The 14,171-nt window shown below is 43.4% G+C and overlaps 1 protein-coding gene across 1 annotated transcript in view; it reads left to right on the forward strand.

The window, feature by feature from the left end:
* The window catches only part of GNG4 (G protein subunit gamma 4), a 75,801-nt gene that overhangs the window by 48,507 nt on the left and 13,123 nt on the right, over positions 1 to 14,171 (forward strand). Inside the window, exons 2-3 of the mRNA XM_049789032.1 lie at positions 8,216 to 8,332; positions 10,696 to 10,804. Coding sequence (XP_049644989.1) covers positions 10,706 to 10,804 — 99 coding nt within the window. The 5' untranslated portion in view covers positions 8,216 to 8,332; positions 10,696 to 10,705. The remainder of the gene's footprint in view (positions 1 to 8,215; positions 8,333 to 10,695; positions 10,805 to 14,171) is intronic.

Genomic DNA, 14,171 nt, shown 5'->3' on the forward strand with positions numbered 1-14,171 from the left:
TCCATAGAGGCAGAATGTAAACTGGTGTGGTAACCTGGCCTAGACTGATACCTCTGTTTCACTTTCAGAAGAAGGTGGGGCAGATTCCCTGTTTTTCATGAACTACAGCAGCCTCACACCATACTCTACACCCCCAAAAGAAATAGCTCAGCTTTGAGATTGAAATAAAATAATATGAACAGCTAAATCCTTTAGGTAAAAATCAGACTGAAAACTCTGGGTCTTTACTTTTGAAAGGGGATTGGGCTTAGACCTCACACACACACACACACACACACACACACACACACACACACACACATTACCAGCAGCCCCTGCCTACCACCACCATCTTCCCAGCAGAGTAATGTTCCAGCTCCTCCACCAAGCTCTAAAAGAAAATAATGACCACCTATATATACTTCCTAGGTAGTGGCTGGTACTTCTGTGACACTCTCAGAAAGACTGAGGGGAGCATATTTTCCCTACTACATAAACTACCACAGTCCAATGCAATACTCTCTACACCCTCTGACAGAAAGACCTAGGTTTGTGGCTTAACCTTATTAAACTTCCAAGCCACCAAATTTGTTCCAGATCTTCAAATCCCAAGTCAAGCAGCCACATGCTACCTCAATATTTTATAGTAGTGCCAGCCCAGTAGTATTACAGAAAATTTTATGGAAAATTTACCTAGGAATCTACCAACCTCAGTTAGCACAGAAGGTTCAATTAGCACCAACCACGCAGCCCAGTAAATCCTTAGATACTAACTTTAGTAACACCATGGAGAAATACAACAATCATTTCAAACTGACCATGTTGATCCTAGTTTTGATCATTCCATTTGTGTTTGTGTTGTCAAAAGCAAATTTATTTGTGCCTGCTTGGAGTGGTGAGTGGGAGACTGGGGACACTGATGAAGGGAAGGTCACATTGGTGATGGGATTAGTGTTAGAACATTTAATGCCTGGAATGACTATATTGGTATAGTCATTATACTTGGTAAATCGTGGTGTTATAATAAAAATTAAGCGGGTAAAATGGCCAGAATTTCTTAATACCTTAATAGGTACACTTTTAAGGGATTTGCGGGGGAGAGCTGGGTAACAGAGCTTTGGGCTAGCTGTATTCAGGAATGAACCCTGGCAGTGCTCAGAGGATTCTGAAGTGATGGGGGTTGGCCAACTGCAGAGCAAGCTATTTCCCACTATTCTCCAGTCCCCCAGAGGTTTAATAATGGAAATAATGGAGATGTAATTATACAGACAGAGTGGTACCTCAGCACCATGAATGTTCTAAATAAACATCACTAAATTGCTTGCTATAAAATGGTTAGTTTGGATTCAGAGAGGTAATTCAGTGGATATGGCACTTGCCTTACATGGGACAAATGTAGGTTTGCTTTCCCAGCATGATATATGGTCTCCTAAGCACCACCCAGTATGATCCCTGAGCACAACGGGTTTCTGTCTGCTCCAAGAAAAGTGTGCTCAGGAGTTTAAACCTTGAAAGCACTTTTAGAAAACAAATAAGATGGTTGATTTTGTTATATTAATTTTAACACATTTTCATTAATTCAAACAGTTAAATATAAGATTTGTGTTTTAAAACAAGTGATAATGCCAAGAGGCAATTTTCAGCAGTTAGAGTCTTTGGAATAGATAGAGGGATTCCTTTCCCATAGTTTGGGCCAGAGCAATAGCACAGCCTGTAGGGTGTTTGCCTTGCAGGCGGCCGACCCAGGTTTGATCCCCGGCATCCCATAGGGTCCCCTGAGCCTGCCAGGAGTGATTTCTGAGTAGAGAGCAAGGAGTAACCCCTGAGCACCACTGGGTGTGGTCCAAAAACAAACAAACAAACAACAAACTTCCCTTAGCTGGTCCCAAGAAGTGGAATCACTTTTTTTGGGGGGGGGGCCACACCCAGCAGTGCTCAAGGATTACTCCTGGCTGTCTGCTCAGAAATAGCTCCTGGCAGGCACGGGGGACCATATGGGACACCGGGATTCAAATCAACCACCTTAGGTCCTGGATTGGCTGCTTGCAAGGCAAATGCCGCTGTGCTATCTCTCCGGGCCCGGAATCACCTTTTCTTAACTGAACACCTGGATCTGTCTGCCAAGACTGCAGGGCCCAGCTGAACGAGAGTACTGGAAATCCACATCAGAGTATATGGACTACCTCAGGGAATGAAAACTGGTTCCTGTGGGCAGAAGAAATCTTGAGGGGAGGCAACACACTCAGATTTGCAACACACTCTGGTTTGGTCCACACTCATGCCCTAGCAAGCTGAATTTTCTTGGTGATTGAAAAGCAGCCAATGAGCTGTAAAGGTGCCCAGCTGGACAGGGCAACTGGATGGCGTGGCATGAACTTATTCTTACCAGGCAAGGGACCCACTAGCCTTCTGCTGGGGTTACTGGTAACATGTTGTATGATGGCCTGTTAAGTGTCTCGTTCTGATGAGTCGCAGACTGTTCTATCTGCATGGTTAGCTCTGCACAGTGGTTTTATATATTTTAATTTGTTTCTAAATCTTTTTGTTGTTGTTGTTTAGTTTTGGGTCATCAGCAGTGATGCTCAGACTTACTTCTGGCTCTGTGCTCAAGGATTACTCCTGGTGAGGTTCAGAGAACATATCTGATGTAGAGGATTGATCTCAGATCAGCTGCATGCAAGGCAAGTGCCTTATCTACTCTGCTATGGCTCCAGCCCTGCAGACTCTGTTTTCCAAAGGCAGGTGCCATGGTTTCTTTAGTGTTGGGGTTCCCCCTGATTCTCAGACACATGCATGAGAGCATGGTAGCTCAGCTCAGCTGCCACTTTTATGTCCCCTGACATTCTACTCTAGGAAGACTCAGACAACCTTTGCAATTTTGTGCCATTTGATATGCAAAGAATAATTGGTTTTACTGGCCCTGGAGTTTTCATTCTTTTTTTTTTTTAGTTTTCATTCTTACAAACAAACCTGAAAGGGCCTTACAGAAGAGCAAAGTGTCCAGCTAAAGGTGAGCAAAGGAACTGCTTCCTCTGCCTGATCAGTGCCCCTACACTGGAGTAGCCAGGCTCTGGGCTCCGTCCCTTATATTTTCCTCCATGTTCCATGAATCTTTCCATGGCTTAGACTTCTACTGCCTCCTGCAGGTCCTGCATTGCAAAGTCTTCATCTTCCTCTCAAACTTACTGCTGAGTGTCCCTTTTATGTAAACCAGCTGTTGCCACTTGTTGTGTGTGTGTGTGTGTATTTTCTTTGTCTTTGTTTGTTTGTTTGTTTGTTTGTTTTTGCCACACCCATTTGATGCTCAGGGGTTACTCCTGGCTAAGCGCTCAGATATTGCTCCTGGCTTGAGGAGACCATATGGGACGCTGGGGGATCAAACCGCGGTCCTTCCTTGGCTAGCACTTGCAAGGCAGACACCTCTTGCACCACCTCTCCGGCCCCTTCTTTGTCCTTTTTCCCCAGTATCTTAAAGACACAGAAAATTCAGCTTACCCCTGGAATTCATTACACACCTCTGCAGACCTCTCTTTCTCTCCTTCAGCATGGAATGTAGTACATGTTCTCCTGGGGCTATCTCTTCCACAGCACCCCAACACTCAGGTTCAATCTCACCCTTGTCATTCTTTACTCTTTCTTGAGACTTCTCAATGAGCCACCATTCACTCACTGTCAGAGCTCAGTTTTTGTGTTGAATGTTTTGACTGGCCTTAGTGCTTTTTAACATGTCTGCACATATTTTGTTTACCTCTAATTCATACCCTTAATGCATCTGTGTACTTACCTTATTCACCTTGGCTATTTGAAAAGCAAGAGCCCTCTCTCTGGTCCCAACAACTTTAAAAAAAATTTTTTTTTGCTATAACACTATGATTTACCAACATTTGTTCCAGGCATTAAATGTTCAATTAAACACAATCCCATTACCAATATGACCTTTTCTACACCAATGTCCCCAGTTTTCCACCCACCACACTAGACTGACCTTTGCAGACACAAATTTATTTCATATTGTTTGTTACAACACAAAGGCAAGTTGAATTATCAGCAAGAGTTGAATTGTGATAATTGTTCTATCTCACAGTGGTATTACTGAAGTATTTTCTGAGGATTTACTATGCTGGTTGGTGTTAGTGAGTGTATTGTCTTATTTTAGACTTTCTGATCTTGGTGGTCTTCTATGCAACTTTCCTATCACATTTGTTGTGATCCTTCTGGTTAGGTAGTACTGTGAAATTTGGAGGTGTTGCATATTCCAGGAGCTATAAATACGGAATAATTTGGTGGTTTGGCAGTTTGATGAGGTTCAGTTGTGGAGTTGGGCCATTTCTGTGTCAGAGGGTGTAGGTGTGACTGTGGGCTGCTGTGCCTTCAGGTAGAAAAGGGGGGATCTGCCTGCTCATTCTGAGAAGGCTCTGGAGCTGTCAGCCAAGACCAGTCTAACCCAGCAACATATTTTTAAAACATCTTATACTATTTTATTTTAATGCTTTTCTGTTCATTAAAATATTTAGACTCTATTTGCAAGGATAAAGCAGTATTGAAAGAAGGACAAAAAGCCACCTAGATCCCAGTTGGTTCATTCTGAACACCCTGTGCCCCCTGCTTGCATAGTGTCCCTGTGATTAGATACAATTAGATCAGGCAAATGCTATCAGGGAGTCAACGTGCAAACTGAATATCTCAGACCCAAAATGTAAAGAGACCCTATGCAGGACTACCAAAGCATTTCACCTGTGAAACTGTTCAAGCAGGAGTAGACACTGCCACTCTCCTGCTGCAGAAGGTTGTATGCCCCTATGGCACACAGGGAGTCCATACTGCCCCAGGTGGTGGCTCCTGAGTCCCTGACATGAGGGTCAGGAGCCAAGTATCACATTCCCCTCCATGCTGGCAGGATCAAGAGACACACATGGTTGGTCCTGTGAGGCTCAGCTGCTGCACTGGCTTAGTTAAGTATGTGCAAATCAGCTTCTCTGCTGCTGCAGCTGTGTGACTTTACAGATAAATGAGGGGCTTCGTCCTGTTTAGTCATGTTATGTTGTTTGTTTTTTGGTTTGTTTGTTTGTCTTGTTTGTTGTTTTGCCTTGGGGCTATACTCAGCAATGCTCAGGGCTTACTCCTGACTCTGCCCAAGGATCACACCTGGTAGTTCTTAGGGGACCTTATGGGGGTCTGGGGGTAGAATCCAGTCAACCATTTTACTTGCTGTAATATGGCTCTGATCCTTAGTCTCCTTGGTTTTTGAAACTAATGTGATTTATTTGGAGGGACACTCTCACAGTCTACTCAAAATGTGACAGCATGTGGCACATAGTTCAAAGCTAATTAATTTAAATCAGGGTAGGAGAATTCTTGAATAAATAATTGTTATGAATCCTAGGAAGTTTGGGGTCAAAAACAAGATCCTCCCATAGGCCTTATGCCTGATAGAATTGAGCATGAGCATAGCAGCATCCTTGCATCATTTGCTGTAGCACCTTCATCCTGTGGGGATTGGGTCAAAACCATATGATAGGCACTCTCAGACTAGAAATGCTGACTCAAGTCTAGGGCATGGCAAAAGGCACATGAAAAATGCTCCACCTCACTAATTATCAGGGAGATACAAATTAAAACAACAGTGAGGTGCCATCTTACCGTCTCATACCAAGGAGATTGGTGCTCATCACAAAGAATGAGAACAATAAGTGTTGGCCAGTATGTGGGGAGAAAGGAACTCTCATTCACTGCTGGTAAGAATGCTGTCTAGTCCAGTCCTTATAGAAAACAATATGGAGATTCCTCAAAAAAATGGAAATTGAGCTCCCATATGGTTCAGCTATACCACTCTTAGGGATATACCTTAGGAACACAAAAATAAAATACAAAATACCCTTGGGGCCGGAGAGATACCATGGAATAGGGCGTTTGCCATGAATTCAGAAGGATAGAGATTCAAATTACGGCATCCCATAGGGTCCTCCAAGCCTGCCAGGAGCAATTTCTGAGTGTAGAGCCAAGAGTAACCCCTGAGTGCTCACTGCCAGGTGTGACCCAAAAACAAAAATAAATAAATAAATAAATAATAAAATCCCTTCCTCCCTCCTATATTCATTGTAGCACTATTTACAACAGCCAGATTCTGGAAATAACCAAGATGCCCTTCAACAGATGAGTGGCAAAAGAAACTGGTACATATACACAATGGAATATTATGCAGCCGTCATGAGAGATGAAGTCATGCAATTTTCCTATACATGGATGAACATAGAAACTATTATGCTGAGTGAAATAAGTCAGAGGGAGACACACACACACACACACACACACAGAACAGTCTCACTTATCTATAGGTTTTAAGAAAAATAAAAGACAGTATTATAATAATGCCCAGAGATGAGGGCCAGAAGGACCATCTCATGATATGAAGCTCACCTCAAGGAGCGGAGAGTGCAGTTAGAACACTAACAACTACCATGACAATGTTAATGAGTGAGAGAGGTAGAATGCCTGTCTTGAATACAGATGGGGTTGTAGGTGGAGGTGTATAGGGAGCATTGTTGCACTAGTGAAGGGGGTGTTCTTTTTGTGACTAAAACCTAACTACAGTTCTGTTTGTAATCACGGTGTTTAAATAAAAAAGAAAAAAGAAAAAGAACTACATTGACAACTACGATGACAATGTTAATAAGTGAGAGAAGTAGAATGCCTGTCTTGATTCCAGGCAGGGGGTGGGGAGGAGGGAAATCAGGGGCATTTGTGATGGGAATGTTGCACTGGTGAAGGGGGGTGCTCTTTGTATGACTGAAACCCAACTACAATTATGTTTGTAATCACGCTGTTTAAATAAAGACATTATAAAAATAAAATAATTAATTAAAAAAAAGACTAGGGCATGGCTTATAACTCAGGTTTTATTTGCATTGGGGTTTCTCCAGGGAACCTGTTCTTTCTTTAGGATATATGGGGCCCCAGAGACTAGGCCCAAGAAGACAAATGGGACTTCACCAAATGGGATCCTAGCCTCAACTGATTCCTTGTTATATTTGGTTTCCCAAATATGATAGAATTTGTTGTCCTTTGGAGCAAAAATTTCAAATGATTTTTAAGACAACAACATTTCCACAGCACCTTGTTCATACCACTGTTAGACTACTCTATTAGTCAAGAAAGTGCAAAGCTGTGACAAAGAAATTAAGAAATTTAGTGACATAAAAAAGCATATAAATAAACCAGATGTATACTGGGTAGGGCATTTGATTTGCATATAGTGAACCCAAGTTAAATACTCAGCACCCCATATGGTCCCCTGACCCCCACCAGGAGTGACCCCTGAACAGTCAGCAATAAGCCTTGAGCAACACTTCTCTCTCTCTCTCTCTCTTTCTCTCTCTCTCTCTCTCTTTCTCTCTCTCTCTCTCTCACTCACTCACTCTCTCTTTCTTATTTCCAGCATTCACAGTTATACCTCAACAGTGCCACCACAGCACCAGCAGCCAAGATCCAGTTCCCCTGTATAACAATAGTCAGAGAACAGAACCCAATGGTTATCGGGGGTACTATTAGCTTTCAAGTTGAAAGAAATGAGGAATGACTTAGATCTAAAAAAGGGTTTATAATAGGAGAAAGACTGAAAAAAAAAACACTTGCAAGGGAGATCACAGTGAAGCTATGGTAAAATCTTACTGCTTGTGAATATCAGAAGCAACCCCATGTAACAAGTTACAGACAGAAAGAAGGAACAGCTTGCGGTGGTGTGGTCTTTTACTTACTCTATTTTTTGTAATTTTTTTCATTTTTTTCCTTCAATTGACATACATGTTAATAATTTTAATAGAGCCTTTGCCTTGTACACATCTGATCTGAGTTTGGTCCCTGGCATCACATATGTCCCCGCTGCATCCTCACTAGGAGTGGTCTTTGAGCACAGAGACAGGAGTAAGCCCTAAGCACCAAAAAATAAAAAATAATGATAATAAAGAATTTTTTAAAAAAGAAAATGAAAGGGGTATAGAAGCATCTGAATAGTTTGTGTTTCTATTTGGTAGGAGTGTAGCAGGGCTGGGCAGTTTGGGGAGAGATCATAAGGGTTGTGGGGAGGCCCAGGGTGGCTTTGAGATAGATCCACTTAGTTCCTCATCTTCCTGGGCTCTAACACATGAGTCCCCCAGGTTATGAATATAGTCACTGTGCTAGAATGGGGATATCAGGGAACTCTTAGCCCCTGCCTTTTCTTATGATCCCACTTTGGCAGTGCTTTCAGGTGAACCTCATAGCAAAAAGCCTGAATCAGCTGCTCATCTGACAACTGTCAGCTGCTGCTACCATCTTGTCCTTCGCCTGGGCCTGTCACTCTGCAGCCTCTCAGCAGGTAAGAAAAGGGGAGTATCCTCATGGGTTCTCAGGACAGCCTCAGATTACAACCTGTGGTGTCAAGATCTTTCATGTGTAATTAGATCCTCAACAATCAATTTCTTCCTGTAGCATCAGTCACTGACCAGGCCCCCTCTCCAGCCCTCCATAGCAGTCCAAGGCCTTTATGAAACCTGTTTCACAAATGACCTCCAAGCCCACTGTCCTGGGAATGATGTTTGCAGTAGTGTGGTGAAGCAGACGTCTCATAGCCCAATTCCAAGGGATTGGGGAGATGTGAGTCTGGGAGCAAACGCTGACACAGAAAATAATCCACACAAAGTTGAAGGGAATGTTACAGTCCAGGAAAATTCTACCATAGCTTTTTGCCCTAACACTAACACCAGCAACAGATAGCAGATAGCTCAGTTGTGAAAAGCCAAAACCACAAGCAGTTTCTCCCTGAGACCCAGGGTCTTTATTGGATAGTGAAAGACCATAGCCTGGGGTGGAGAACAGGTAGGATGAGGAATCAATCCAAAAGGTTCCTCAACTCCAAAGGTGCTTTAATCCATTGAGTGATAAGCACCAGCAAAGAAGAATTATCCTGAATAGAATGAAGACCGGTTATTCTAACAGCGCCACAGTATCTAGCCACCTCCATCAGTTGTTGTGCCCTGACTGCCATCACATACCATGTGCTTCCCTCTTAGGAAAAGCAATGGGGGCCACAGGAGAAGAATAACTCAGACTTCCATATGCCTGCTTTGCATAGGTCAAAAGTTCAACTTCAGGGTGGCAAATTTGGTCCTGGCATCCCTGCTCTCTATGATTCCAGCATCACAATTCCAGCCACACTGCTATATGAATACAAATGAAGGAGTGTGATCTTGATGATCATCAGCCACACTGACACATGCATGGGCACTGTCACCAAAAGTGAGGCCCCTGGCAAACACTACCACCAGAAAATGCATGAGCACTACAGCTAAAGAAATGCACTACACAGCCCATGCCAAGCATGTATGTGTGTGTACATGCAAATGTGTATGTGTGATCTTGTTCATCACTACAACAGGAACAAGATAGGAAGGAGGAAAACTACAAGAAGGAGAAAAGCCATTAAGTTAAGCACCCCTGTTCACTAACACCTCAGGCCAGCCCCAGGCCTCAGTCAGAGTCCCCAGCCCTCTTGGCTAAAGTGCTATACTCACCCCATACACTCACTTCTGAACAGCTGGAAGCTCGGTGGTTAAAGGGAAACTGCATGGACAGCCTTTGATATCCACACATCCAGAAATCCTCAACACTGTCCACATTCAAGGTCAACCACAACACTTAGCAATGATTGGCCTTGAGAATGCCCTGATCCCCAACATTGTGCATACTGGGCTGTGTAACCCAAAATGCTGCCCAACCAGCAGAATGGATGCAAAAGTCACTGAGGGGCTGACCCATTCCCTGAACGGGCTCTCACTGACCCTTGAAATTTGTCTCATGCAAAACTGACCCCAACTCACAGATTCACATGACTATGTCCTCGCTAGTCATTTCTCAGAGGCTGTAGTAACTGCAGTCTACCAGGCATGTGTAACTAAAGAAGAGTGAGCATTAAAGTGGTCTTTTCTCAGCCCAGTGCCATTTTATATATCAGGCGAAGAAAATTTCTTTTCTAGAAAGCTAAATATACAGTTGGGATATGTATGTGGATGGATCTGCATTTGTTGCTGCTGTTTAAAAACAAACTTTCAAAGTCAAGTCTGTAAACTTTTTGGAATGCCATCAAATTAAAGCCAATGATAAAAGCAACGTTCTTCATGGTAAACACATATCTATAAGATGCAGTTTGCTGGGAAAGGGCCGGATGAGATGGGAGAACTATAACAGCATACGAGCTTAGAGTTTCAATTCTGGGTCCTCACATTTTGGTTGTGGGACATTTGTCTATTGGTTTGAGATTTCACTGAATTTGTACTATCTTTTTTATAGAACTAAAATCAATGTTTTCCTACCACAATGATGGCTTCTAGGGCAAGGAATGAATAAATGCATCTGAAAGGATCCATTACTAGCAAAGTACAAGGCCAATATCAGTATTTTAATTTATGGTGGCTAAGTAGTTCAGTACCTTCAGGGCCATCACTGGGCTGTCTACACCCTTTCCCCAGGGCTTCCAAACAGGAGCCCTAATGCTTACCCTGAGGAAGCCATGTTTTCTCTTCTTCTAGGATTTACTCCCCAGTGCACCCAGATTTGGTTGTATAGAGAGGTAATGGTGAGGGGAGAATGTTAAGAAATATTCTGCCTTCCCTTAGCACATCTTCCTCCCGATCAGCTTTGAAAAAGCAACATTTCCAATCTTTTTAACTTTGGTTATTTCAGGGGCAACAGGATGAAGGAGGGTATGTCCAATAACAGCACCACAAGCATCTCCCAAGCCAGGAAGGCTGTAGAGCAGCTGAAGATGGAAGCATGTATGGACAGGGTAAAGGTAAGTGGCATTGTCAGTCTCACCACTGACCTAAACCCAGCTCAAAGTACTCCTCCACCTCCAAAGGAGCCTTACTAGTAAGGCAAAGCACCCAGCCAACCTTGGCATCTGTTCAAAGTGAGGGTTTCTTTCAGAGTTCTGTTTGTGCTCCAAGACCCAAATGATGCAAAAGCACAGTATGCAGTAATTCCATGAGGAATTGCCAAGAATAGACTTGTATTTATCTCGGCCCTATTTAGCTCCGTTGTCATGCCAATTGGGTTTAACAATGAGTTCCCTCAGAGTTTTCTTGCCCCATCCAATGGCTGAGGTGAGGCGACTGGCTGCTTTGACAACAGGTGGGCGCTGTTGGGAGGGAGGCACTGAGACATGTGCCGTGTTTGTCAAATGTACCTTTGGGAAGAGGAAAGACAGTGCCAGTCGCCTCCCACTGGCTCCATTTTGCAGATGACCCTGGTCTCCTCAGACTGGAAGATCCTACCAGAATGAAGCCTCCTCATTTCCTGATGCAACTTAGAAACTCCAGGAAGCCCTACCAAGCAAGTGGCCCTGAAATGCAGTTTGGGGTTCTTTAACAGAGGTGGAACTCCATTGAAATCTAACATCAAGAAACTTTTTTATTTTTTTTTGGTTTTGGGTCACACCTGGCAGTGCTCAGGGGTTACTCCTGGCACTATGCTCAGAAATCGCTCCTGGCAGGCTTGGGGGACCAATGGGATGCCAGGATTTGAACCATTGACCTTCTGCATGCAAGGCAAATGCCCTACCTCCATGTTATCTTTCTGGCCCCTAATATCAAGAAACTTAAATCTCACATCTCTGTCTTGATCTTTTGTTTTTAAGGTTTGTATCCTCAAGTGGAACTCCTAGATTATAAATCAAATTTGACTATTTGAGGAAGCTCCACCCTTCTCCCCATTAGTGGCTGCACCATTTTATCTCCTCCTCCCCAAAACAGCAATGCACAGAGCTCTTAGACCAATTCTTATTTTCAGTGTTTTCATTTTTGTCTTATCATAGCTGTGTCCATGATGTGATACACACAATTAAAGCATGGACAGCCTCACTTAGGAGAATAAGATGACTTCAGGGATAAATCTACTTGATCTAATTCTAAGTTTAAAAGGGGTTTTTGGGGGCCGGAGAGATAGCATGGAGGTAAAGCGGTTATCTTGCATGTTGGTAGTTCGAATTCCAGAATTCCATATGGTCCCCTGAGCCTGCCAGGAGCAATTTCTGAGCATAGAGCCAGGAGTAAGCCTTGAGTGTTGCCAGGTGTGACCCAAAAACCAAAATAAATAAATAAATAAATAAACAAACAAACAAATAAGGGTTTCTGGAATGATAGTGCAGCATTAGGTAAGGCACTCACCTTGCATACATCCAACCCAATCTGCCACCCTACATGTTCCCCCAAGTACTGCCAGGAGTGATCCCCAAGCACAGCCGAATGTGACTCCAAAGAACAAAACAAAACAAAACCAAGCAACTGGGTATTGATATCTGTTAGCTGGACAATAAAAACAGCTGAAAGAAACCAATCATCAAGGACACCTGTATGGAAAGAAAGAGGCAGAGAGTCACTTGGAGAAGAGAGGCCTCACTAGAAGGGAGAGATGTCAGTGCCAGGAGAGGAAGAATAAAGTGCCCTGGACAGCAAAGGACAGTGGGAAACAAACATGAGTACTGTTAAGGAGTCATTTGTAGGAATCGCTAGATTTGTGAGAATGCTAAGAGCTCAAAAGCCACGGGCAAGCTGAGTGTAGAGTAGATGGAGACGAGCAGTGTGTGGGGCCTTTCCCCAAGGATCGGGGACAGCAGGTTGGAGGTGAAGCTGCTGGCTGCTCCAAGAAAGAAATCCTTGTAATTATTAATCCCCAGACTTGCTCCCAGGTAGAAAAGATAGATGGGACCTAGAAGGCATCTCAGGTAAGGGCAGGAGATGGGTATGAACCTGGAATTGGGCAGGAGATACAAGTTTTGCAGCCAGTGTGGAGGCCCCGCCACCTAGTTCTCCAGGCTTGGAAGAATGTCTAGAAGGAAGGCAGAGATGAAAGGAGAGTATTTGTACCTCATAAGAACTAATGGTGAGCGCAGGTGAAACTGCTGCAGTGAGTAATTGTTTGGGTTACTAAAGTAAGAAAAAAAAATCATTGTGTGGATGCAGAGGATCAGCATCAGAATGGATATGGAATCCAAATATCTACTCTTAACTCAAAATCCTGTTTATCTCTTCCAAACATCATTTTTATAAAAACTCCAGTGCCTCCCTTTGCAGACTTCATTCTAGATTTTTGTAGGGGACACACAGAGAGAATGTATACTATGGAGCTGACAGCCAGACCCACATTTGTTTTTTTGTTTATTTGGTTGGTTGATTTTTGTTTGGGGGCCACACCCAGTGGCACTCAATAGGGTTATTTCTAGTTCTGCACTCAGAAATCACTCTTGGTAGGCTTAAAGGACCATTTGGGATGCTGGGGACTGGGTCAGCAAGGCAAACATCCAGTCCTACCCACTGTGCTATTGCTTGGGTCCCTCAGACCACATTTGTTTGACTCAAAGACTCCCAACAGTCTAGGTACCCTCCACACTTCTTCCCTTCACTCATTTAATATATATCCAATTTCTCTTCCCACTCATCCCTCTTCCCAAATTACAGCCCACCAACTCTCCATTGTCTATGGCAGGGGTCCTCAAATTATGGTCCATGGACTACATGCAGCCCACCAAGGACATTTATCTGGCTTGCCAGGTGTTTTTACCACTGCTGTCTGTCCTGCTTAGCAGCCAACTCATTCTGGGCCCTCAGTGTGTATGTGTGGGATGTGTGCTGCATTCTCTGATTCCCCACTTTCTCTCTGTATCTCTGTTCCTCCTCTCAGTCTCAGGAAGGGATCATCAAAGTATGGCCCACCAAAAGCATTCCCATAGTTCCCATTGAAATACTGGTTAGTTTGTTAATTTAACTTTACTTGTTCTTTATTTTTAAATATTGTATTTGTTCCCATTTTGTTTTATTTTTTACTTCAAAAAAGACATATGCACTATGCATAGGAATTTGTTCATAGTTATTTTTCTTTTAACTATAGTCCGTACTTCCAACAGTCTGACAGACAGTGACTGGCCTCCTATTTAAAAAAAAAATTGAGGACCCCTGGACTTTTCTCCATCTTATTTGGACATACATGGAAAAAAAGTTTTTGTTAGAATGGGGGGCAGAGGAGATTGTTGGGACAGGGAATTAGGGCATTTGCTTCTCTGTAGCCAACCTAGGTTCAATCTCTGGCATTCCACATGGTCCTCCAAAGCCTACAGGAGTGATTCCTGTGTCTGAACCAAGGCTTGATCCCCAGAATCCCATATG

This window comes from Suncus etruscus, chromosome 15, assembly GCF_024139225.1.
Source record: "Suncus etruscus isolate mSunEtr1 chromosome 15, mSunEtr1.pri.cur, whole genome shotgun sequence".
NCBI classification, from domain to species: Eukaryota; Metazoa; Chordata; class Mammalia; order Eulipotyphla; family Soricidae; genus Suncus; species Suncus etruscus.